Source organism: Culex pipiens, chromosome 3 (genome assembly GCF_016801865.2).
Source record: "Culex pipiens pallens isolate TS chromosome 3, TS_CPP_V2, whole genome shotgun sequence".
Classification (NCBI taxonomy): Eukaryota; Metazoa; Arthropoda; class Insecta; order Diptera; family Culicidae; genus Culex; species Culex pipiens.
This window is the reverse complement of record NC_068939.1, coordinates 18,516,541-18,543,401: the sequence shown is the minus strand read 5'-3', so window position 1 is coordinate 18,543,401 and position 26,861 is coordinate 18,516,541. Positions and strand designations below refer to the sequence as shown.

At 35.9% G+C, this 26,861-nt stretch overlaps 1 protein-coding gene across 15 annotated transcripts in view; it reads right to left on the bottom strand.

Moving 5' to 3' along the window:
* LOC120413442 (supervillin) overlaps nucleotides 1-26,861 on the bottom strand; it is a 536,783-nt gene that overhangs the window by 13,058 nt on the left and 496,864 nt on the right. For 13 of the 15 annotated variants that reach the window (XM_052709437.1, XM_052709426.1, XM_052709430.1 and 10 more), the window contains 2 exons: nucleotides 21,456-21,906; nucleotides 618-768 (listed from right to left, as the gene is read on the bottom strand). In XM_052709437.1, coding sequence (XP_052565397.1) covers nucleotides 618-768; nucleotides 21,456-21,906 — 602 coding nt within the window. Of the gene's footprint in view, nucleotides 1-617; nucleotides 769-4,965; nucleotides 5,349-7,059; nucleotides 7,213-21,455; nucleotides 21,907-26,861 lie in introns of those variants that run through there. The other 2 variants (XM_039590723.2, XM_039590724.2) reach the window with 2 other exon arrangements.

Genomic DNA, 26,861 nt, shown 5'->3' with positions numbered 1-26,861 from the left:
CGAAATTTCATAACAATTTAAAACATTTTTAAACAAGCCAGAAAACGCTAAATATGATTGTCATTGCAGAAAAATGCATTTTAGATTGTTTTACTTCTATTTTCATGGAAATTTAGAAGTTTTTTAAAAACAATATTTTTTTGCCCCTGATTTTTTAGACCAATTTTGAATTTTGCGACATAAACTTTTAAATATATTTACAACGGCCTGAATAAGAAAATACAAAATCTAAAACTAGAAAGTAATTCGTAATAAAATTTAGGCCGATAATATCGTAATATGTTCCTTCAAAAGGACAGGAAAAATAGGGGAAATGCTCGTATGTATCGATCCTATTTCCACCATTTCCACTGAATTAATCGATTATTTTGCAAAATAATTATAGGCGCGAGTTCATGAAAATGGGAACCTCGAACAAATTAAACACTTTATACATAGTACGTCTTTGAATTTTGGTTATTTTTTTTTTGGTAATTATTCAAAAATCTGTAGCTTTTAAAGGAATTTTCAAACCACTTTGACATATTTAAAAATAAACATAAGTTCCCATTGAAAAAATCTGTTAAATATAAGTGTTTGTTTGGTTTATCTGTTAAATTTCCCCAAATTTAACTTACCGACACGATTCTTCCAGTTCTCCGAGGACGTTTTGATCTTTCCGAGCCGGTCGGAAATGTTGCCGCCCTCGAGGTCCGCGGGCCGACTGAACGGGCGCGCCGTGCTGTTCTTAACTGGACTCTCGAGCGATTTGGCCACCAGGATGGCATTCTGGAAAGAAAAAGAAGCAAGTTGAAAAGTTGATTAAATTAAAATCATCACACGAACCGAAAAAAAAAGACACGAAAAGAGCTAGTCAGTAGCTAATGAAAGTGAAACCGGCGTGGCGCGCCGGTCAATTGCCTTGCGGTTCAACTTTGGGTATTTTTTTTTCTGATGGACAGGGAAGAAGCTGTGGCCAAACAGCAAATTTTAACCAAAGTGAGAATGATGATGGTTTCGGTTTAATGAGTAATAATAATAATTTGATAACCCCGTCGCGCCCCGGCGGAGGCCCCACCACAAGCGCTGATGTTTGCCGTTATCCAGATACAAAAATTGCTTACACGGCACAAAAGTGCAAGAGGGGGGGTCGAGGAAAAAACGCTCATTGATGGCTGTTTGAAAACAAAAATTGATTCGAATCCAAGCAATTACGGCCGGTGGCCAATCAAAGCTGGCTGGCTGGTGGGGAGTCACTCACACTCAATTAAGTCGCGCAAGTGATTGAGTCATGCGACGACGACTTCTGCAAGTCAAGTCAAGTCAAATTTGTACGAACATCAGGAAAACAGAAGATGGTTTGCTGCACAAGAGGGAAGAAGAGGCTAATTGGGGTGACCTTTTTTTGGTTGGATGGTCTGTTCTTGTTCTGCGGATATTAGAATATATGTGCACGTAAAGCGATTCATGGGAATTTTTAAGGACTTAATTTAATCAATTGATCTTTGGAAGTTCAAAGAAGTGATTCAGTCGACGCAAGAAGCCACAACTTGATCGCGCAGTTTAGTACTGATCGGATTCGGTTGAACCAGCGATAATATTGTTGGGTTATTCATTTACCACGCTTGACAATTAGTCAATTAATTTATTCATGGAAATGCATAGTTTCCACAAAGTTGCACCTCAAAGTTTCCACAAAGAAAAAAAATTGATAAAAAAATTCATTCAAAAAAAATGTAGATTTGTAATTAATTTTAACCAAACTCTGCAAAAAATGAGCAACAATCCTGCTGTGAAACTGTCAAGTTTTCCTGTCCTTCTGGGGAAACGAAACGGCCTACTTTTAACTACCAAAAATAACAGATTTGAAAATCAATACCTTTTAATACCAGTGCTGAAAAGTCCTCCTTTTTAGCACTAAAATGGGTGCTGAAAAGTTTTCAATATTGTTTTGTTTTGAACGGTGAATTTACTTAACACATGAATGTTTGACATAAAATTCCATTCATAAAGCGTTTTTCGGAATTGCAAAAAATGTTGTAAGCAACTCGTTGCTCTTTTCGCAACTTGTTGCAAAAACTAATATTTTTTCATTATTTGAAAAAATTCAAAGTTTTTAAACAAAATTTCCCAAAAAGTCAGGAGTCAAAAAAATACCGCTGAAAAATTAATTTTTGATTTAAACTCTGTACAATTGGTTTTAAAATATTAAAAATACATTATAGAATGTTTGTTTTTATAATTCAATAAAATATGGATCTTTAAGACTTTATGCAATGTTTTTTATTTCGGGACCACCTTTTGCTTCGAAATTTTGATAAATAGGTTTGAAATTTAGTATTAAAAAATACTTTTAAAAAAATCTATGAATATCACTGCAGAAAAAAATACAATATGTTTTGCAGAACATTTTCTAAAAATTCGATAAAAACGATCCTATGAAAAAATTACATTATTCAAAATTTACGACTAACTTTTTAAACGGATTTAAATCGTAAGCTTTGGCCTTTCTGAAACTTTGCAAGGCCCACAGTATGAATCAAATACGTCCAAAAAATTAAATTTTCAGGAATTTCGAGATTTTTAAGGTTTTTTTTTTAAATTTTGTAGACCACTTGTATTTATTTTGAGTCTAAATAAATATGTAATCGGTGATTTTTACGTCCATTACGTGGTCCAATTGCTCCTCAAACAAAAAAAAAAACAAAAAAAAACAGGTTTTAAAGCATTGTCTTGCAACATGAAAGCTTACTACAAATGTTAAAGATAAACAACTTGAAATAGGCCTAAAACCAACAGAAAAAAATGAACAATTAAGTGCACGCAGAAAAATTGTGCGAACTTTGATTTAAAAAAGCATTTTGTTAGACATAAAAAAATAATTCTGAATGTTACATCATTAATAACGTAACACTTTTGCACGTCATTAATCATTTAAATTTGATGTAAATTTTCAACAAATCATGCGTAAAAAACACGATTTTAAGTGTGATACAGTCGATTACATCGAATCATAAGTTTATATCAACCGAGTTGACATGTTATTCATGATTTCAATGACAAATAAATTTTTTTTCTATGTATATAACATAAAAAAAGATTATTTACCCTTTTTGTGTGAACAGAAATAGTTTTTCTTCAGAACATAAAAAGGACTTTATAAAAAATTATCAGTCATTGGCCGAACCGTTCATTGTTTGAACTTCTGTCAAAATTTTCTCATTCGCGTCCAAACAGCAACTCTTTTCCGATTCTCTTTTGTGCGGATGTTCGAACACAAACCCAAGTTCACGTTGAGTTTCAAACTTTGGTGACTTTGGGTTTGAACTCTGGTGACAACAATTGTTTGGTTTGCACGGTTTTCTCGGCTAAAAACATTTTTCAATCTGTAAAATGAGATGGATTTTAATAAAATAACTTATCAAAGCTAAATCAAACCTCGTGTATTGCTTAAAACTTTTGTTTAAGACAAATGTTCAAACACGGGTTCAAATAATTGTTCGGCGAACCCGACGAACACTGTATCAAACAGAACAGTGTTCAAGGCCAAACACGAATGAAGGTTCAAAAGCAAACCGAGTTAACAAGCAAACTCGTCACCAGGGTTCGATTTCAATGACTGAAAATTATTATTTTCATTACGGACTTATCGGACGGAATCGAACGAATCCGGACAAAACCAGTTAAGCCAGTACTGAGAAATTGGAGGGAAAAACATCGTGTTTACATGACCTCTAACAAACATTTGCTGCAAAATCTTATTAGCTTATTATTGAAGTTCAGATTTCGAGTGATTTTATAGCTTTTCCTCAGTGAGGAAACTACTGAGGAAAAATAAAATAAAAAATAAGAGAGATTGATAAGAATTTAAATTATATATATTTATTGATCGAGAATTTAAATCTGAGATTGTGTGCCCTATAAAATCGTGTACATTTGGAATTTGTAATTTTGGAAGGATGAATATTACCACTTTTATGATGTAATTTAACCTGAATTTAGATTGAAAAAGTGACATTACACGGAGAAAAAAGAGTTCCCAAAATCGTGAACAAGCGTTCATGAAAATGGGAACCACGAAAGAGTTCAAATCCCATGGTACCTTTTTCGGAAATCGTACCATGGGATTTGAACACTAAGTGTCCTCGTCGGATTCCGACCATTAAATACGCAACTCAAAATTTGCATGGGAATATTTTTTTTCGTGACGGCTTTCGCGGTACGCTCCTTCCAACTGTTCAAGACTAACATTTTAACGTGGCGTATCTAAAAAAAAGTTTTTCAAGAAAATGATTCCAGAATGCCTTTTTTGTCGTTTTAAACCGAAACAAGACTAAAACTATATTAATTTAAACTATTCGCCATTTTCACATGTTTGGCTAGATAATATCAAAGGACGCCATCTTAGGCCCACAAAAAGGGGTACGCTCAGTTTGTATGGGAGCTGTCAACATGCTCCCGGGCTGCAACAAAGCCTTTGTTCGTGGTTCCCATTTTCATGAACGCTTGTTCACGATTTTGGGAACGCTTTTTTCTCCGTGTACACCAGAAAAGTGGCAAAATTACACATTTTCTGAAGTAAAATTACATATTTTTTTCTGACATAAAGGATGTACCCCTTCCCAGATGTAATATTACCATGATTTTTTTACTGTGTGGAGCTAACATTCAATGCTAGAGTTTCACAGCAGCTGTATAGAAATTTTTTCAACATATATTACTGATTTATTATCAAGATAAATAATAACTTTGCGAAGGCTATAAAAATGTCAAAAAAATTCTATTTCTAATATTCGTTCTAATTCTTCATAGTGAAGTGATTCTTCTGAATTTAAATATTTAAAAAAGCTTATTAGCAGTTCCTGCTAAAACGAACCCAAAACAACCACAGCGCATCAAAACAAACCGCTGAATGCTCGCCCATACATAAACCCAACAACCAACCACCGCGCACACGAAATTCCACCGAAATCGGCTTCAAATTACCTCTCCTCGTACCGATCGCGGATCGGTTTTCAGCTGCTACGGCTTCCGCTTGGTTTCCGCTGAATTGACCTTTCTGCGTGTGTGTGAAGGCCACGCGCCCGGAACGGGGGTTCTGGTTCTGCGCTTCCTTATTAGATTTTTTTTTGCTTTTAATCGATTTGCTTTCGATTTTTTGACTTGATAAAAATAAATTAGACTGGCTTAGTTGGTAAAAAGGAGACGGCATTCGTCGTGCAGGCGCGAGTTTTTGATAAATCACAGCCGGGGTCGATATTTGCTTCTATCGATTTCGCGATTGCGCTGCAGTACTAATCTTATCTATACTATTTTTTTTTTGTTTTTGCTAGATATGATGGAATGTTCTGGGGTGCGCGCGTTCCGCTAGGCGAACGAATCACACTGGATGAGGGGCGGGTTGTCCTGGAGAAAGACGACTTCGTCGTCGACCAGGTCCGAGATCGAGTACTGCGAGTAGCACCGGGACAGGTTCTCGTCGGCGAGGATCTGATCGATGGTTTCGACGACCGCGGGGCGGCGTGGCCTTCGGAGGGTGACTCCGGCGAACAGGTTGTCCGGTTCGTCGTCGAGGAGTAGTTCGGACAGGGAGAAGGTTGACAGGGTTTTGAGGTTCTGGGAGATGCGGTTGAAGTCTTGTGGTGGGGGTTGCGGGGAGGTTGGGGTGGATTCGTCTAGGTACTCGGATATGGAGTACTGGGAGAGTCGCTTGGAGAAGCGTTCCGCCTCGAGAATGTCCTCGATGCTGGAAGCGATGCTGGACTCGGACAGGCTTTGCTGGGAGCGGATCTTGCGGCGTAGTCGGACGACGGGGGGTTCCGAGGAGGCTTTCGGGATTGCGAGGCTTTTGACGCGGAGGTTTTCCATGCTGGTCGAGGAGATCCGCTTTTTGTTGATGATGTCGACGACCTGGTTGAGGTGCCACTTGCTGGATTCGTTGGATTCGAACAGGTTCTTCATCCGGGCGACCACGTTCCGCCGGTGGACGTCCTTGAGGATGGCGGAGTCTTCTCCGATGCGACCTCCGGTCTCGACGACCTTGTCGTCGTCGGTACAGTTCCGGTTGCTGTCGGTTCCACCGGACTGTATTTGGTAGATGATTTCATTGACAATGTTAGTCTTATCTTTCCTATCTAATCGGCCGGAGCCGCGTGAAAACTCAAACGTCGAGTTGCACTTGTCTTTGTACTTATCGACCTGCTGTTTCGACTGCGGGTGGCCTGATTCAGCCCCTTTGTTCAGCGTCTTCAGCAGGTCCGCCTTGATGTCCTCGATCAGTCGCTGTCGCTCGTGATCCAACGCTTCCTGGACTCGAACCACAAACTGCCCCGCCGATTGCTTCACATTCCGCCCAAATCGCCACAAACTGTGCACCGTAATGGCCACTATCAACGGAACGAACAGCCATTGCTGGATGGCGTTCACCAGAACTAGCAGGTCAACCATTTGTACACACAACTCAACGCGCCATGAATCACGATCCCAAACTATTGCTCAATCCTTCTAACGTCTAATTACACACAGGCAGCTCAAAAAAATGCACACACAAAAAACACCTCCCAGATTCGCCGCGTTCTCCCTTCAAACTAAGTCTCAACTCTTCACGGCGCACGCCCCAGAACAGGATCCCGAACCAGTTCTACAAACGACCAACACAGACGCCGTCGCGATCGCTGGGGATCATCTTCGTATGTGCGCGCGCGCGCGGGATCAACTGCCGAACCTCGGGTACTTGCACTGCTGTTGTTCGTGGTGGTAGTGTGATAATGCCCGAGGAACCCTCCACAACAACCCAGGTCTCGTCCCGTCCTCGCAAATGGAAGAAATACAACTGGCTGAGTTATGACCGCGAGCGGCTTCCCAAAGTCTCTTCTTCAGCAGCGCGCGCGCTGAGGCCGAGCCCGGCGGAGAGCGAAGAGAGGGAATTTTGTTCAACAACAAGGAAAAAAAATGTTTTGATTCATCATCATCGTCATCGTGTGCTGACTGTCGAACGACTGAGGTTCAGTCGAGCTTGACGAAGTAGTCACTAATAGCAGTAGTCATATTGCACCTCCAGCAGCAATCGACGATACTTACACGCTCGGTTGGGTGTGGTGGACGCCCAGCTATGGACGGCGAGTTGGCATCAACGTGATGATGGAGGTATGGCATCTCTCTAGCCGAACCCTTTCTTCTTCTTCGAACAACACTTGCCCGGTAGATACGGACGACCGACGAAGACTACACAAAAGTCAGCTAGGCGGAGGCCACCTCGGCCCTCACCAGATAAGAGAAATGAGAAATGCAATAACTACGTATCTGTACTACAAAGTGCGCGATACACAAAACAAAAAAAACTCAAGTCATTATCATCGTCATCATCATCGTCAGTCAGCGGTCATCGAGGATCTTGGTGGTAACTTCTTTGAACGCGTGCGCGCCCCAGCCAAAGTGGCCGATAGTTGGTATAATTAAACTAAACAACAATTTGTGCGTCGTTGGTAGAGGTTCATGCAGCAGAGAACAGTAAGAAAGAAAGATCGGATGGTTTAAGAGAGCGATTAGAGCGTGCCGATAGTGACTGACGGAGGTGAGGTTGGGGTTGCTGCAACCGTGTTGATGATGTTAAAGCACAGATAATTTTTCAATGATCAAATGTATCCATTTTATGAAAATACAAAATTTAGAGAACGAGAACGTTCCTAGGGGATACATTAATTGCAGTTTTCCGATAAAAAATTAGGTCAGCAAGAAATAGTTGTTTTAACCAATTCCGTTCACACATGAATCGGTTCTCGGGTAGCCGAATAAATCTCAAGGTAAATATTCACAATAAATTTAATAAAAAATTTTAATGGACAGAATTTTATCGATCGATCGAAAGTTTCATAAAAAAATCGAATAGTCTATTCTCGATAATCCGAAGCCTCGATTTTCCGACGGTTTTTCCGTTTTTAAATTTGGATAATCGAATCAATTTTTCTCATTTTTAACATGAAATTCGAATTCTACCAACACCATTTTAAACAAATTCGAGTTGATATTATCTTATCAATATTTAATAACCGTCATTTTGGCCGCCATCATTGATTTAACATTTTCAGGCCCAATTTTTCAAATTTTTTAAATAAATAAAGAAATAATTAGACCCGTATTTTTTGTTTGGTCATTAAGGGGTTACATACATGTATATCGGCAAAAAAGAAGAGGTTACTTTCAAGTTTTACACTTCAACTTTTTTTGATTCTTTTTTTAGGGCATTAAAATATACATTTTCACCTACCAACAAAACATACAAGATATTTGGTTGCATCATTGCAGAGATATAGCAATTTCAAGTTAGCAGTTTTAAAAAACGGGTGCCACGATATCTCAACACTGTCTTGACCAAATCGGCTCAAAATTTTGGTGAAGGCTCGTTAAACCATTTTCGTGTGCATGACGGATTCCGATTTTCAAAAAGTTTATTTAAAAAAAAAGATATAAATATATTTTTTTTTGTTTTTCATATAAAAAACCGTTAGTTTTTGTTTTTTTTTTTTAAAAGCAAATTGTAAAAATTGGGCTTCGTCATGCACACGGGACACATCATGAGAGTCTTCACCTCAAATTTCAGCATCTCGAGATGTCGTGGCACCCGTAAATCAACTCAGGGTTTAGAGAATAACGCCAACAAAGTTTGACAGCCTGCTTTGCGCATGGCAAAATGTTGAGCTTAAATCGTCTCTTACTCAGTTTAATCATGAAATATCATCATGAAAGTTTCAGGAGTGATTAATTAACATGTTTTGAGTAGATTTAACAAATATTCTGTAATATAAAATTTAGTGATTTTCTACATGTATGTAACCCCTTAAGGTGACCTACGCAGTGTTAGGGTGGTCCAAAAAATGGTAATTTTCGTTAATTTTCACAAAAATCAGATTTATTAAAAAATCATAACTTCGCTCCATTTTAACCGATTTTAGCTGACTTTGGCACAAATGAATTATGATAACTTTGACTTTGAAGAAAAAATATTTTAGAGTTTCAAAAATCTTGCCCAAAATTTGTAAAAGTCTTATGAAAACTTCAAATGCCGTTTTGAATGCCGAAAATATTTTTTGCAATTCCGTCGTGAAACTACTTACTTTTCCTGTCTTTCTTGAACGACGAAATAGCCTACTTTTTGTACCAAAAATAACACAATCGAATAGCAACACTTTTCAAAATAAATGCTGAAAAGTTCTACTTTTCAGCACTCAAATGGGTGCTGAAAAGTTGACCTTTTCAGCACTTGTTTCGAAAAGTAACACTTTTCAACATTTTTTTGATTTAAACGATTTATTGACAAAATTGAAAATTTGACTTAAAATTTCCCTCAGTATGAGTTTTTTGGAATTGCAAAAAATGTTGTATGGAACTCGTTGCAAAACTTGATTTTTTCAGCACTCTTCGTATTTATCCAACTCGGTGAACCTCGTTGGATAAATGTACGACTCGTGCTGAAAAAATCCTCTTTTTGCAACTTGTTGCATAAACTACTATTTTGCAATTCCGTCGTGATACTATTTACCTTTTCTGTCATTCTTGAACGACGAAATAGCCTACTTTTCTGTACCAAAAATAACAGAATGCAATAGCAACACATTTCAAAATAAATGCTGAAAAGTGAAAACATTTTTTTGATTTATACAATTTATTGTCAAAATACGTGAACATTTGACTAATAATTCCATTCAAAGGGTGTTTTTCGGAATTGCAAAAAGTGTTGTATGGAACTCGTTGCAAAACTTGATTTTTTCAGCATTCTTCGTATTTATCCAACTCCCGAACCCGAACATTTAAAGGTATGTAGGCTCTTTGGTCCAGACACCGTCAAAACGGCATTTGAAGTTTTCGTAAGACTTTTTCAAATGTTAGGCCAGATTTTTGAAACATCAAACTATTTTTATGATTTTTTGAAAAAAAAGTGCTTTTTGTGAAAATTAACGAAAAATACAATTTTTCGAACCACCCTAACACGGCGTAGGTCACCCTAAAGGCCAAACCAAAAAATACGGGCCTCCACTCCAATTTTGAGAAAAATCGAAGCACTTTTTTTTTAATTAAACGTTAATTTGGAACTGCTTAGTTATACTATTATCAAAAATGAAAAATGATCAATTATATTAAATTCGTCTACAGCACATCTTTGAGAATGTTAAGTTCCATTCACTATTTTAACCATACTGTATGAATGTTATGATGGTATGGTACATCTTTAAATTGGTTTTTAAATCTTATATTTTATTTTTATTTGACTTTGGACTAAGTAAAATAAAAAAAATATGAGTCATATTAAAAAAAGGAAATTTTTGCAAAACCGTTTGAAGGTAGAACTGAATTTCAATAATTATAAGTTATTTATCTGTTTTTTTTTATATTCGTTAAATATGTTGAAAACAATTTAGCCTTGTTTAAAAAAATGCATTTTAAGCTTGACTTAAAATAAAACTTAAAACTTAAACTTTTTTTTTTGAAAATTCTCTACTACTCAACTCTACTCTACTTACAAATGAAAACTTGAAGGATTTTTTTTAAATTAAATATTTCATAATTTTGACCCACAAACCCAGAAACGAATATTTTTACACAAATGCCAATTTTTTTTATTTTGAAATCGTCCAAATTTTTTTTAATTTTTTTTCGTAGTATCTAAACAACAAAAACAGTGAAATGATAACGAAAAATGATTGCCAACATTTTCCCATTTTATGGGGGAATTTGATGAACTCTACCTTAAATGCCAATCGTTTGAAAATTGACCCAATCTCACCCCTTAGAGAGGGTGACATTGGACCAGATAAAGCAAAAATGATGCTCGAATTGAAAGAATAGGTCAAATTAAGTCATGCTCCTTGATACGGAAATTAGATTCTGCATTTTCAAATTTCAAATTTAAACATTTCATCGTTCAATTTTCGTTCATCCTGCGATTCCCATACCCGAAAGCAACTGCATTTCCAGTTGAATACCACATCGACCGATAAGTTCATTTTGATACGCAATTCCCGGGAATAAAACCGGCCAAACCTGTTTACTTTAGCACTTTTTTTTTGCTTGCCCGTCCACGTCCTCAACTCTGCCCGCGGCTCCAGTCAAGTCAACCGAAAGATAACAACACTCTCAAATCCGGTGAGGCAAATTCTGGCGAAGAAAAACGACAACAAAAACTGAAGAAGCCTGAGGGCCACTTAACGGTCAGAAAAAAACCCGCGATTCCCATGCATGATGGTGTGACTCAGAAGGAGTGGCCAAAGGTAAAACTAGCTGCTAAAAAGAGCCACACCGGTCAGATATGAAATGGTGAGCAGACATAACATGACCCCGGGGGGCGATTCGCGGAAAAAAATAAGTCACAACAAGTTTAGATGATGATGACATGATCAGCAGCAGCCAGCCAGTCAAATCAAACGAGTAAACAAACTTTTCAAAGTGGTTTATTTGCTGACGAAAGAGTGTGTTTGCTGAAGTTGGCACATGATTTGACCTTTATGAATAACTGAAAGAAAGGTATAAAATGAATAATATAAAAATGAGACTTATGCAAGATTGAGATCTACAACACGTCAGACAGTTTAGGTGAAAAAGATCAAACTATTCAGACCATTCAGATCTTGACTTAATTAGCCATCACAAGCATTTTCCGCTTTTCCATCCATTCACTTAACCTAAACTTTCCATTCACAGCCATCTGAATCATGTAAACACACTCTCAAACTGGCTGGTTGAGCCGCCGCTCTGATTCATGGCTGTTGACCGATTACTGGATTCCTTCAAGCCGGCACGGGCCGAGACAAGTTCCAAAATAACAAGTGTAAACATTGTTTTGCTGCCTGCCAGGCACTCTCAATAGACTTGAACGCCATATACCATACAAATCGCTCGCATTTTGTTGCCCGACTTTTTATTGAGGGTGGAAAAAGAAAGAAGCGCCGAAAGCTGAGCTATCACACTTAACTTTATTATGCAGCGTGGCTGTTGTTTGTACACACAAACAAAATATGCTGAGACATAAAATCTCGATGATGATGATGATGATGATAATGTTTACGGTGGGGTGCCGATGGCGATGATAATGTGTTGTGTTGGATGAATCACCCATTCGTCAAAGTGGTACTTAGATATGAATAACCCGTTTGGCCGTGGAGCACTTTGAAGGGGAGAAACGGAAGATAACACAGTCAAGTGTGTGTTGGAGAGAGAAGTAATTTTATACTAATTGTTTAAAAAAATATTACAAAAAGAATTAAACTATCAAATTATTTTCACCAATTTTTACGACTGTTTTTGTATACACATTCAAATTCCTAAAACGAAAGTATTGTTTATGGAAAAAATACAGTTTAGGTAAAACGAGCACTGATTGGTGTATTAGACCTTTCAGAGAGGGCACCGTGGAGAATTTCCCTTGTCCTCTAAAAAAATGCGGAGCATCAATACTTCTCGTCTTGCAAATCCTTTTTTTTTACACCCGGTTTGCGGTAGAGATGAGAGTGGCGAGCCAGATGTAAGTGTGGCGAGGCTCTGTTTTGGTGGATTTGTTACTGTTTCCAATGATCAATTCATTTGGAGCTGGTTTACGAGCTGGTAAATAGTGATTATTGGAAAGTTTCCAAATTTTGCCGTAAAAAAACAAATAAACAATTGTTGGATGCAAAATTTAATTTGCACAATATTCTTTTGTGCAAAAGGGGCAACAAAAATCAATTGAAGTTCTTTAAAAATACAATCTTTTTTTCGTAATATTGAGAAAACTTTACACGAGTTTCACTTTTGAGCATTGTAAATTGAATCAATAATTTCCAAGATATCATCGATTGAAAATATTCGAAACTTCGGATAATCGAATCACATTTTTTTTTTGATTATTGAACTTAAGTATGAACCCTAAACTATGCTAAAATGATTTTAATTTTTGAATTCAAGATAACGGCTTAAATGGCGTCGATGAAAAATTAAAAAAAAAATGCCTTTTGTAATTTATTATCAACTATTCAAATTTGACCAGAATTGGGTCGAAAAACTCGAATATGGTATTAAAAGTAAAAAAATACCAGAACAAATGTTTTTGGTCATGATTTGATTATCCGAAGTCCTATACAAACCTTCGGATAATCAAATTTCGGATATTCGAAACTTCGGATAATCGAGGCTTCGGATAATCGAGTCTGGACTGCAATCAAAAGCTCGCAAGTAGGGCGTCCAATTTTCCCGGGTTTTGAATTTCCCGGGAAATTTTTTAAACAGTCATAAAATATATGTTTTCATTAAATTTGTTATGTTTTTCAAGCTTACAATCATAGAATTAGCTCAATATTGGTGATAATCTTTATTTGAATCTGAACAAGAACAGCAGTTTTTAGTTAGTTTAGTAAAATGTTAAATGTAAAATGTAAAATGTAAAATGTAAAATGTAAAATGTAAAATGTAAAATGTAAAATGTAAAATGTAAAATGTAAAATGTAAAATGTAAAATGTAAAATGTAAAATGTAAAATGTAAAATGTAAAATGTAAAATGTAAAATGTAAAATGTAAAATGTAAAATGTAAAATGTAAAATGTAAAATGTAAAATGTAAAATGTAAAATGTAAAATGTAAAATGTAAAATGTAAAATGTAAAATGTAAAATGTAAAATGTAAAATGTAAAATGTAAAATGTAAAATGTAAAATGTAAAATGTAAAATGTAAAATGTAAAATGTAAAATGTAAAATGTAAAATGTAAAATGTAAAATGTAAAATGTAAAATGTAAAAGGTAAAATGTAAAATGTAAAATGTAAAATGTAAAATGTAAAATGTAAAATGTAAAATGTAAAATGTAAAATGTAAAATGTAAAATGTAAAATGTAAAATGTAAAATGTAAAATGTAAAATGTAAAATGTAAAATGTAAAATGTAAAATGTAAAATGTAAAATGTAAAATGTAAAATGTAAAATGTTAGAAAAGTTAAGAACATATTTTACAAACTATCTTTAAGTCACTACTGCCAACTAGGGGAAATCGGGACTGCAGTCTGAATAGGTACAGGATTTTTTAAAGCAATAAATTTGAAAATTTGTGTACTAATTGTTTTGTTAATTAAAAAAATATCAGAACATTATGCTGTCTTAATTCGTTACTATTAAATATGATTTTTTCAAGTTTAAAACCATCATTGAACGTAAATATTTAAAAAATAGATAAAATTTAATGAAAAATATTTGAAGCGCTAGGCATTTTGCGGATCCATAAACTAAAATTTTAATAATTTTCCCTTATAAGCCAAATCAATGTTGATATATGCCGAATACAAATTTGCCAATGCTTTAAAAATGTCGTCGATTACTAAGTATTCAACTGTTCATCTATTTCCACAACCAAATCTGAGTTTCCTGACCAAAAAATGATTTTTTTTTCAATTTCGGGATTTCCCGGGACAAAATATCAAAAATTTAGGGAAAATACCCGGATTTTGTCCCGGGAATTCCCGAGATGGACGCACTACTCACAAGGGTTTTTTTTGGTTCCAAGTTCAAATTTATATTAACAATGATTTTTGGAAACTTTTTTGTAAACAAATTTCGATACTTTCCAAAAAATCTAAACGTTAAGGACGATTAGATTTTTTGGAACCATTGTATGTGGGTCATTCCAAGTGAACTGGGTACACTTTTGGACTTTGGACTTTGCTCTTTTTTTTAATCATAACTTTGCAACTTTTTGAGCAAAATACTTTCTAAAAAATCGTTTTTTAAAGTAAAATCGCTGTTTCTCGTCAATAGTTCGTTTTAGTTTGAGGTTTACATTGATTATTATGTAAAATTGTCCGGAGAACACGATGGTGATAAAATAAAACAAATACAAATATAAGGAATTGGTCAAAACTGAGTTATAAAACTTAAAACGTTAGAATATAATATTAATATTATCCGGGACCGTGGTGTAGGGGTAAGCGGGTTTGCCTCTCACCCAGTCGGCTTGGGTTCGATCCCAGACGGTCCCGGTGGCATTTTTCGAGACGAGATTTGTCTGACCATGCCTTCCGTCGGACGGGGAAGTAAATGTTGGCCCCGGTCTAACCTAGAGAGATGTAGGAGTCGTCTCCCTGGGTCCTGCCTCGGTGGAGTCGCCTGTAGGCAGTTGGACTAACAATCCAAAGGTAGTCAGTTCGAATCCCGGGGTGGATGGGAAGCTAAGGTGTAAAAAGAGGCCACACCAATCAAGCCTTCGGACAATTAGTTTCGAGTAGGAATCTCGCAATCGAGAACGCCAAGGCAATGCTGTAGAACGAATAATTTGATTTTGATTTTGATAATATTAGGAGGCATTTAAGGGTAAAATTTTTATTTTTATTGAATTCTTGGGAAAATTTCTATAAAATGTAGACATAAACTTTGAAAAATATTTGCAACGGCCCTAATCAAATTTGGTGCTTTTAAACTTTTTGCAAATTTTGAAATACCACATGGACCACAGATCGGAAAAGTCAAATTATGCAGGATATCTCAAAGGTGGTTGCTTATTCGAAAAGTGCATACATTATTTTAGTCAATTGATATCACCTTGAATATTAATTTGAATTGTAGTAAAATGCAATCTAGTTGTTCCAATTGTTCACAACTCCCCTTCGGCCCAAAACCGTTTCACAGCGACAACTGCCCACCAGAACCGCAAACCAGCCTTTCCATGCAATCGAAATCGGAAAACGCCCCAGCATAGGCAACCACCGCCGCACACGACACCGCACACTAGTTGTTTATGGGGAGGCAACATGCCGACCTCCCCAGCCAGCAGCATCACCACGTCTGTTTGTGTGTGCCTGTTGTTGTGCTGCTCCTCAAACTTCCATAAAAGTCTGTAACAACATCAAACACGTCTCGCTGGAAGAAGCCCGGTGGTGGAGCTCAACCCATCATCAATCAACCATGTCGTAGTTGTCGTGGTCGTCGGAAAACTCGGGCCCCATAACTTCAGCTTCTCGACTTGGGTCTGTGCTGGAAGATGTATTATTATTGCCTCGTCTATGTCAAGCTCAGCAAAGTTTCCGACGACGAGGGGGAGGAGGATGCTTAGTACGTTCAATTAAACACACAGGCCGGCTGTGGTGGTGGCGGTGTTACGTCAAACTCCTTCCCTTCTGTACGAAATGCTAGCAACGTTTCAGCAAGTAATTGACAGAATCACGTTGACGCCCACACATCGGAGAGCTAAACGGGGGGCGAGAGCTCGCAATACAAGTGGCAATCGAATCACGTGCCCCCATCTCAACACTTGTTGAATTGCAACCGTGTCGAAAGATGGCGCTGGACGTCAGGTGTCAGCCAGCATCCCGCAAGTTGTGCACTCCCACGTTTGAAAGGTGGAGCGAATCATTTTTTTTGTTGTAGAAATTTCTCCAACTCCAACTATCCAGATTGCTGAGAGTTCTGGACACAGAACAGAAGTTACGGAGGCGTTTAACGAAGTTTGTTCCACTTTTTCAAACAGCCTCTTCTTGAGAAGTCGGGACTTTTTGAAGCGTAGTCAACCTGTACCAATCAAGTGATGGAAAAAAAGTTGGGGGCTGCTAAAGTTCTGCAACATTCATCATCTCTGTGCAGGAGTGCTGGAGGAGTTGTGCTGTTGTGGGAACTCTAGTTTGCGATGCGCATGATTTATGGTTGAACCATTCAGGACTGTGCGTGGTTTCCCAAGGGAAGGTGTTGGAGGTTTGTAAGAAGGTGGTTAAATGTGAGCAGTTCTTCACCAAAATCGGAAATGGATTTCATTTATATTTTTGGATTTGTTTCAGACTTAGAGGGGTCCTTCCCTATAACCAAAGAATCCATTTTATGTCATTGCTTCTCTCATACAAGGCTCCATACAATTTTGGCAGCTATCCCTACAACAATGGTACGTAAATATTCGAAAATCTGTAACATTTGAAGAAATTTTCTGATCGATTTGGTGTTTTCGGCAAAGTTGTAGTTATTATTATTTTTAATTAACTTCCTTTTACGAATAATCCATTTCACGAAATCCGTATGTTTTAATTTTTTTTTTTATATATGTTTTGGGTGACAAAAAAATGCAACTTTTGTGCCATAGGGAATTATGGAGAAAATTTTTGTTATCGATTTATGATTTGTTGAAAAAAAAAACGTTTTTTTGGGTAAAGTTAAAATTTTCTTTGAAAAAAACTTTCTGGCTTGAGTTTTTTTTTTAATAAATTTGTAATCCAAAAGTGTTTTACAGATTGTGTTTGATAAAGTGCACCATGTTCAAGATATAGCCACTTAAAGTTAAATTTCAATAAACAAATTTCGGTTTTTCGATTTTTTTATATAGTATCCTGTCTATGTTCTGTCCTGTCCAAAATGTCGAAGAATTGAGAATATTTCATTTTAAATTTCCAAAGGGACATTAAGGGGAGAGTGCATTTTTTTTTGTTCATCATGGCAGTGCTGCCAGTAAATCAAGTTCAATTTGGAAATTCAAATTAATTTTGAGAATTTTTTTATGACGATTGATCTTAAGATTGGACCTCTGGTTGCTGAAATACAGCGAAAGAAACAAGAAAATTTAAGTTGCTTAAGTCTCATCCAAACATTCACACTTTTTCTAATGCCAATATCTCAGCAATTAATGGTCCAATTACCAATGTTAAAAAATTAAACATTAAAAAAATTTATAATCTTTTCAAATAGTAGCTTATGCAACAAGTTGCGAAAACAAGATTTTTTTCATTTGGATAAAAAAGACGAGTGCTGAAAAAATCAAGATTTGCAACGAGTTGCTTACAATATTTTTTGAAATTCCAAAAAACGCTTTTTGAATAAAATTTTAATTCAATTATTTAATCAATTCATCGATAACAATACAATATTGTTAGGGGAAAGTGGGGCAAGTGTAACAAGCTAAGGAAATGCTCGTTATAACCCACTAAAAACGTTAAAAAATCTGTCTGATTTTTTCATAACATCTTTCTCCAGGTGGCGATGGTTGATAGATTAAGTTTAAAAAATCCGGTTTTTTATGTAAAAAATGGATTTTAAAATTTTTAATTTTCCGTACGTTCTACTCAACTAGTGGGGCAAGACGAACAACCATTTGGGGCAAGAGGAACAATGCATGAAACAACATGTTAATTTGCTAACAATTGAACTGTTTTCACTTAGATACATCAGATTAGAATGTATTTGAAACGTTTGTTTCATTTTTAGATTAAATAAGAATATTTTACTAAAAATTTGATAGTTTTTACAAAAAAATATACTTAGATGATAAATAGTAAATTTTCATAATTTCGCTATATTTTGCATGGACAATTTTTTAAACAATTGTGCATCAGTTTTTAAGTTTTTTATGTATTTATTCCCAATAAAATATGTTGTTGCAGCAATTCGTTTTTTTTTTTCATACTAAAAATTCATATGGTACACTTGCCCCACCTGAACAAGATTTTTTAAAAGCTCGCAATAAAAATATCCAAAAGTTAAATCATACTTTATAATAGGTGCCTGTCATTGGTAGGGACACTACTGATCTAGGAAAAATAGCATTTTGATAAAATGAGCCTTAAAACGAACCCGAAGCCTTATTTAGTACTTTCCAAATATTATAAGAAAACAAAAGGTATTGAAAAAAACTTCATTAAATCTTATGCCCCGTGGCGTTTACGTCGTTTTGGCGGTTATGTGGTAGTAGAATTAACTAATTGCATTGCTAGCAACAATATCCTCATAATCAAAATTGTAAAAATTACGGCCGTGCGAGCGATTGTTCCTCTTGCCCCATATGGTCGTCTTGCCCCACCTTCCCCTATACAAAATAATATTGAAAAGTATAACTTTTCGACCCATTTCAGTGCTGAACTTTTAAATCCTTTTATGTTTAGTAGAAAAGTAGGCCTTTTGTCAAGCGAGAATGACAGGAAAAATAATTAGTTTCAAAACGGAATTAAAAAAAAAAAATTGGAATCAAGACAGACCGTTCGTTTGTTTGGGCAACTCAAAACCCCAAACAGTGTCGAAAAGCATTACTTTTCGATAAGAAGGCTGAAAATTGAACTTTCCATCACTTAAATTAATGCTATAATAGTATAGCAGTTAGTATCTTGGGATCGAAATTGAAAATAGTAGTTTATGCAACAAGTTGCAAAAAGAGGATTTTTTCTGCACGAGTCGTACATTTATCCAACGAGGTTCACCGAGTTGGATAAATACGAAGAGTGCTGAAAAAATCAAGTTTTGCAACGAGTTCCATACAACATTTTTTGCAATTCCAAAAAAACACACACTGAGTGAAATTTTAAGTCAAATTTTCATGTATTTTGTCAATAAATCGTTTAAATCAAAAAAAATGTTGAAATGTGTTACTTTTCGAAACACGTGCTAAAAAGTTCAACTTTTCAGCACCCATTTGAGTGCTGAAAAGTAGAACTTTTCAGCATTTATTTTGATAAGTGTTGCTATTCGATTCTGTTATTTTTCGTACAGAAAAGTAGGCTATTTCGTCTTTCAAGAATGACAGGAAAAGTGATAAGTTTCACGACGGAATTGCAAAATAGTAGTTTATGCAACACGTTGCAAAAAGAGGATATTTTCAGCACGAGTCGTACATTTATCCAACGAGGTTCACCGAGTTGGATAAATACGACGAGTGCTGAAAAAATCAAGTTTTGCAACGAGTTCCATACAACATTTTTTGCAATTTCGAAAAACACCCATTGAGTGAAATATTAGGTCGAAATTTCATGTATTTTGTCATTAAATCGTTAAAATCAAAAAAAATGTTGAAATGTGTTACTTTTCGAAACACGTGCTAAAAAGTTCAACTTTTCAGCACCCATTTCAGTGCTGAAAAGTAGAACTTTTCAGCATTTATTTTGAAAAGAGTTGCTATTCGATTCTATTATTTTTGGTACAGAAAAGTAGGCTATTTCGTCGTTCAAGAATGACAGGAAAAATAAGTAGTTTCACGACGGAATTGCAAAAAAGTACTTTTTGCAATTCCACTGTGAAACTGTCAACTTTTCCTGTCCTTCTGGAGAAACGAAACGGCCTACTTTTCCCTACCAAAAATAACAGAATGGAAAATTAATACTTTTCAATAACAGTGCTGAAAAGTTCAACTTTTCAGCACTGAAATGGGTGCTGAAAAGTTAAACTTTTCAACACTAGTATCGAAAAGTAACATTTTTCAATATTTGTTTTGTTTTGAACGATGAATTTACTAAACACATGCATGTTTGACATAAAATTCCATTAAAGAAGCGTTTTTCGGAATTGCAAAAAATGTTGTAAGCAACTTGTTGCAAAACTTGATTTTTTCAGCACTCGTCGTATTTATCCAACTCGGTAAACCTCGTTGGATAAATGTACAACTCGTGCTGAAAAAATCTTCTTTTTGCAACTTGTTGCATAAACTACTATTTCAATTGCAAGTTCGATTTTACATGAAAAAGTACGACAAGATAAAAAAAAACAATTAATAAAAACACCGGTTGGGATTTTTTTCTGATAATTTGTTCAATAGCTTTACATTTTTAATCATTCGAAGAGTTTAAAAGTTTTTTTTTAAGATTGTTCCAACAGTTTTGCTGAAAACACCAATTCTATCAGAAAACATAATTTTGGGGGTACAGATTTTCATCATTAGCATTCCATTTTAATATGGATGATGCAAAACGGCTTATTTGTCTCTTCGATGTCTCAGAAGATTTCCCTTGAAAAAATTCCATTCCCCCCCCCCCACAACTCTCCCATAGGCATAGGTCTGAAAAATAAACTTGGATTTTTAAAATTAATGTTAGATATTGGGTAATTTTTGTTGCCAAAAGAATAAATTTAAGCTATGGAAACCACAATCGCTGCAAGCAATTTTGTGATACTTTTTGCGTACAGGTTTTGAAAATCAATTTTGCATTTTTTTACTTTTCCGAACGATAGCATTGAATTTATTGGTATTAAATATAATAATTTTTAATGTTGAAATCTCAATATCGTACACTGTTTTTTTAGGCAAAATTACCATAAAAAATTACTGGAGCAGACGCATTTTTTACTCAAAAATTTCAAATAAAATTACATACATATCATTTTTTTCCAAAAGAAAAGCTAAAATAAAAAAAGTAACAACACTTTTGTTCAGTTTTCATTTGACTTTATCCTTTTAAAATTATTTTAACTAAATATTCTCATTTAGGTAGCCACCCTGCCCAAACTTTTGCGGCTTTATTTTGGTTTTGGGGAGCCAATTTGTTGCTCGTTTCTGTTGCCATCATGATGGAGAAACCGTCAGGGGACTCCTCCGCCCAACTTCCAACGAAATGAACACACAGCAGACGGATACGGAACGTGCCTTCCGGGCTGCACGTGAGCGTCATATTTCACGTGAGCCATTAATCAATACTAAGCGAGTTTCCGTTATTGTTGCGATCAATATCTGACCCGATGCCACGCTGGTTTCTTAATTTTTACCCGTAAACACGATAAGATCTATACTCACATTGACCAGATTCTCCCGCCGGGCGTCATCCGTCACGTCCTTCTTGCCGATCCGCTTGCGCCAGTCGTCCTCGCCGCTCTTCTGGAGGGCCGCGAGCCGCTCGGCAATCGAGACGCTCTTCACCATCGAGTCCTGGTCGGGACGCATCTCTTCCGTGAGGCACCGCCGCAATCCGCCGAACCCGGGCACCGGAAACTGCTGCTGCTGCTGCTGCTGTTCCGTCGTCGTCGTGGTCGCTGTTGGTGCTTGCTTGAGAAAAGTGGTCGCCGCCGCCGTTACAGGATCATGTCCTCCGCCGCCGACCGGTGTCCGTCCAGGGGCCGTCGCGACGCCAACGCCGCCGCTGTGGAAGCCGAATGGTTTCGCCGTGTTGTGGTAGATGATGGCCGACGCCGGAATGAAGGTGGCAAGCTCCGATTGGCTCTTGCTCTTCACCAGTTGCTGCCGCTGGCTGGAAGGATATTTCGAGGAAAGAGATAAAAAGAATCGTTTTAACGAGCTGTGTTACTTTCGCTGTGGGGCGGAGGAGGAGGACGAGGTGGAGACAGGACCAGGAAAAGTAAACGACTTTTGGGAGAAAACATAAAAACGAGCGTAATCGAGGAAAACAGCTTGATAAAATTCAATTTTCCCGTACCAGTCGTGGGAGGAAGAAGACTCTGGAACCGATCATTGGGAAGTTGGAGTAAGGATTCATGCAACGGTATGTTGGACCAATATTTCGGCAAAAAATCTTAAGTGTATTTTTTTGAAAAGATTTTTAAAGGAACACAAGTCTCAAAAATATTTTGCAGAACTACACAGAAACTGTATAGTCTTGAATAACAAAACATTACGTAGAAGTGAAAAAATTAAACAACAATTCTTTCTTAGTGATTTTTCACGCTTGAAAATTGTAAATTTCACGGGGACCTTAATTTCAAAACACCAAATTACACGGAAATTTCGCGGAACGTGAAAAATACTAAAATAGTTATGGAAACCTTTTTGAAAAAAACTATGGAAATCTTTAACATACAGAAACTAGTCTTTATGCTTTATTATATTTATTTTATTCAATAAATTAAAAAAATCTTCAATTAATTCGAACGTGACACAAAAAAACTTTTAATAATCAAAAAAAATCTAGGGACGCAATAGACGGGCTCTTTGTACATATTTTGAAACCAAAATGTAGAGCAATCTACTTTGTGGTCTCTGTTGCAAGTTTCTGCTCATTTCTAGGCGTCCGAAGGTTATGTCAAGCAAAACAATTTGATGTTTATATTCGGAACGAGTAGGATAGAGTCTTTGTTTACACTTCGGCTTCGGCCCTATTACAATGTTTTGCTAGATGTGTGGTGAGTCACCCAAAACCTCTTTTACGCAAATGGACCGACGTTTTACCAAAATGTAGGGCATGCGTATTGCCATTTATTGCGCTGCTTTTTTGCCGAGCTTCCGTGGCCGTGAGGTTACGGGTTTCACCTTGTAAGAGGAAGGTGATGGGTTCGATTCCTGTCTGGCTCGGCAAAGTCAGATCCCTTAAAAGAGTAAATATGCTCACTGGGAATACTGACCGGTAGGGGATGGGTTTCGACTAGCGGCGTGCTGGGTTTCCAATCCAGAGGTCGTGAGTTCGATTCTCGTACCGGGATGATGAAGTTTTAAAAATCAATAGGCAAACGAAATCTTCAAAAAATTATACTAAATCAGAACACTTTTTAAGTCATTTTTAACACGTTTTTGGTTGGAAATGATTTTTTTTAAATTCCGAGGATTTTTTTTGACTATTTTTTTCACTTCTTAGTAAATGCTGTATCAATATCATGTTAATGTTTGTTTTACTAACAATTCTTCAAATGATTCATATCACGCTTTTCAATTTAAAGCTAATAAAATTTACTTAAAAAGTCTTTTTGAATGCTATATTTATTATGTTTTTAATTTAAAAAAATTGATTTGAGAAAATTGATTAATTTCACGAGATTCCACAAAAATCTTTGAATTTCACGCTGTTCGCGAAATCGTAAAAATTCACTAACACTACTAATAAGCGATATTACTTCAATACAGGGCCCGCAAATCTTAATACAGGGTTGCCAGATATTAAATGTTCATGACCCAACTAAAAATGCTACGTAATTAATACTTATTTAACAAGATTTTGTTTGTATTATTTTTTACAGCCTTATTTTTTTCCTTTTAAATTCCATACAAATGTAAGAAGCGATATTTCTCGGCAGTGTTGGCAGTTTTTTTGAATTTATGATTTTTTAGGCAATATACAATGTTTTAGGCCGATGCAAATATTTTTCAAAGTTTTTGTCCCTCGGCTGTGGCCGGGGTCGAGGGGAGAGGGGGGAAACTTATTGCGATAATAAACATCGAAAATTTTCAAAAATTTGTAAATCAACAAAAACATGCTGAAAATTGCTCTAAACGTCGGGGAATGCATTTTAAATTAATTTCAGCTGATTGCACTGGAATTTTCGTTAAAATTTTGAAGTATTTTGATTTAAAAAATTTGCCCCCCGATTTTTCTGGCCAACTTTGGAAGGGAAGACAAAAAAAAAGTTGTACCAGCCTTATCAAAATAAACTGAATAGTTCTGATAGTAAATTTTAACAAATTTGTTAGGGATGCCATATCATCAAAATAAATTGTTTTTTTTTTATTTTTATTTACGAATAGCACAATGTTGCAAGTTGAAATTTAAAAAAAATCTATCGCGGAAATCTATTTTCCAGATTATTTTACATAACATTCTTCATATTGACTATTGTCGTATATCCTATCCTTGTGAAGCGGTTTAAAATAAAATGTTTAAAAAACTGTGGTTTTAGCAATTTTCAGTGATTTGTTTGTAAACTGTTTCTACGTAAGACTTGATTTTTCAGTCTCGAACATATTTTTATGAATAAGCTTTTTACATAAGTTTGCCATTCTCACCAATATGCAGATATTTTTTATTGTAAAATTGTCAGGAAACTTGAATCCTCAAATTTTCAAATTATTTACGTTGGATTTCTTTTCAAAAATACAGTTTTACTAATTGAGAAATTCTCTGAGACTTCGGACAACGATTATTTTTTGTATTTTTTTATTCGTTTTCGTTTCGTTTTCGTTTTACGGAGCAAGGTGGGGGACGCGGCCTCAAGTCAGTCCAAGTCCGGTTTCTTGTGGAAAAAAGGGTAGTGGCCGAACTAGTATTGCATACCAAATGAACACCACCGGAAGATATAGGGGATCGGGAGGGGGGAGGTGAAAGAAAATTAGTGTTGGTGTGAGTAGTAAGAACTTGGATGATTTGAGCAGTTACGGTAATCAAAGTTTAACACTGAATAAAGAAAATCTGAAATTGTGATTCAAAGTAAGAAGGCCCGGAATAAATTAAATTATTAGTTAATTAAATAAGAAAATGTAACTAATCGGAGATCTATACAAAAGAAACCTATGATGTATTCCAAATTTAAAGGAAATAAAAAATACTAGAGAAAAAAAGATGAAAACTAACTGCCGACCTGTCACGTCCGTCAATAGTCTTGTCGTACATTACAACTAGAAACAGATCTACCAATGAAATGTTAACTTCGTTCAAATCAACTAATCATTTAAGTCCAATTATTTATCTACGGAAAACTATCTAACTTTAATCAACAACCTAAACTAAACTGTCTGAAAGTAAATTTAATCTCAAATCCCCGAATGTTTTATTATAACGCCAAATAAGGTAAAGGATCTTGTTTTTAAACCAGTCTTGCCGCTTCCAAAAACCAATAAACATAAATGAACAGTTCATAAGTTGAACACTAGTAATTAAGACGACTATTTCATGCCATTCATTTCATTAGGGCATAGAGCTTTGCAAACAAGAGTGCATCTCTATTATACTTTATGTAAACTGTCATTTGAGTGAAGGAGACACACTCCTGTTCACAAAACCCCTGCGCCCTTTTGAAATGTTAGGCTCCAGTAGATCCTCGATTCGCAACAATGGTCGATACAACCATAATCCGAAAACCGTTAGTTCAACAGATTAACGAATTTTGTCCGATATCATCGCACTATTGATTGACCGAGACTCTATGGAAATTTTGACATATCAAAATGCTACGTAATAATATTTTTTTTAAATAAATTTCAAAATCTATTCTATCCTACAATGCCTAGAAGAGGCCTCTGTTTCTGTTGTGAGTAAGCGCTGGTTTCAGAGTTCATTTTTCAATTTAAAAGGGGTGGGAGACGACTAATTTGCTTCATGAACTCCTACTCGGCCTTGGGACCACCTCTTAAGACACTGATGGCTCCTAGCTAGGAATTAAACCTAGACACAGCGTCGAGGCCCGCTTCGCATGGCAAAAATGTTGGCTGGGGGGAAGTGATATTATCACGAAATTTTATTTTAAAGCCAACATTGCTAACGGCGTCGAGGTCCTTACTCATGCCCAAGGATTATTTTTTGTATTTTTTTATTGAGAATAAAATTTGTGTGTGCTTTTTTGTGTAGTTGTAGGTATTGCTTGAGACCTCTCAGAAATAAAAAAAAAACCCTTCAATTCGACTTTAAACAAAAAAAAAAATTGCGCAAAATAATTATTTTGAAAAATCTTACTTTTTAATCATATTTAGATGATTAAAATGCAATCTTTTGAGCGATGGAAAAACCTGGTCAAAATTCATTTGACAGTGCTGCCAATTTTTCGATTTTTTTAATTTGAAACAGATTCGAAAAAAAATGTTTCAAATAAATTCGAATTCAATGTAAAAAAATGAAAGTTTCGCGAAATTGTCCGAGCTATCGAAAAAAAAAATGATATCACCCTGACGTTAGATATGGTCAAATTCAAATGTTTTTGGCCTTTTCGAATGTTAGAGTTGACTTAAAATTTTGGTCAAGTTTGGTTATGTCAAGTTTGGTTAAAACAAACTGCCAAAATAATTTTGACCAACTTGTACCATAGCTCGAAAAATGCTTTTTGTCATCTAAAACATTTAAAAACTGAGATTTTTCAAAATTAGTTATTTAAAATGTTAGATTAGAGTAACAATTGATGTTTATTCTCAAACATTACCCAATAAAGCAAGTTTTCCTCCAAAACCGCCTTCCAATACTGCGCACTTCACGTGTCTGTATTTTTAATTAAAGGAATTCTGTACCATTTCACACTCGGGTGGGCGGCGAACGGTTCCCGCTTGACGATGACTCGGGCGACGTGTTACATTTTTATCGCTTCACGAGGTGTAATTGAATCAAATATCAATTTTCGAGCTTTTTCTCGACAAGGACAGCTAGAGCAAATTGCAATCAACGTCCAACTTTGTTTAGAAGTGGGAAACTTTGTTTTTGCTGTTTTCTGTTTGATTGCTTATTTTCTCAACAAAAAAAAAGTTGAAAAGGAGCAAATTTTAATTTCGACCACCGTC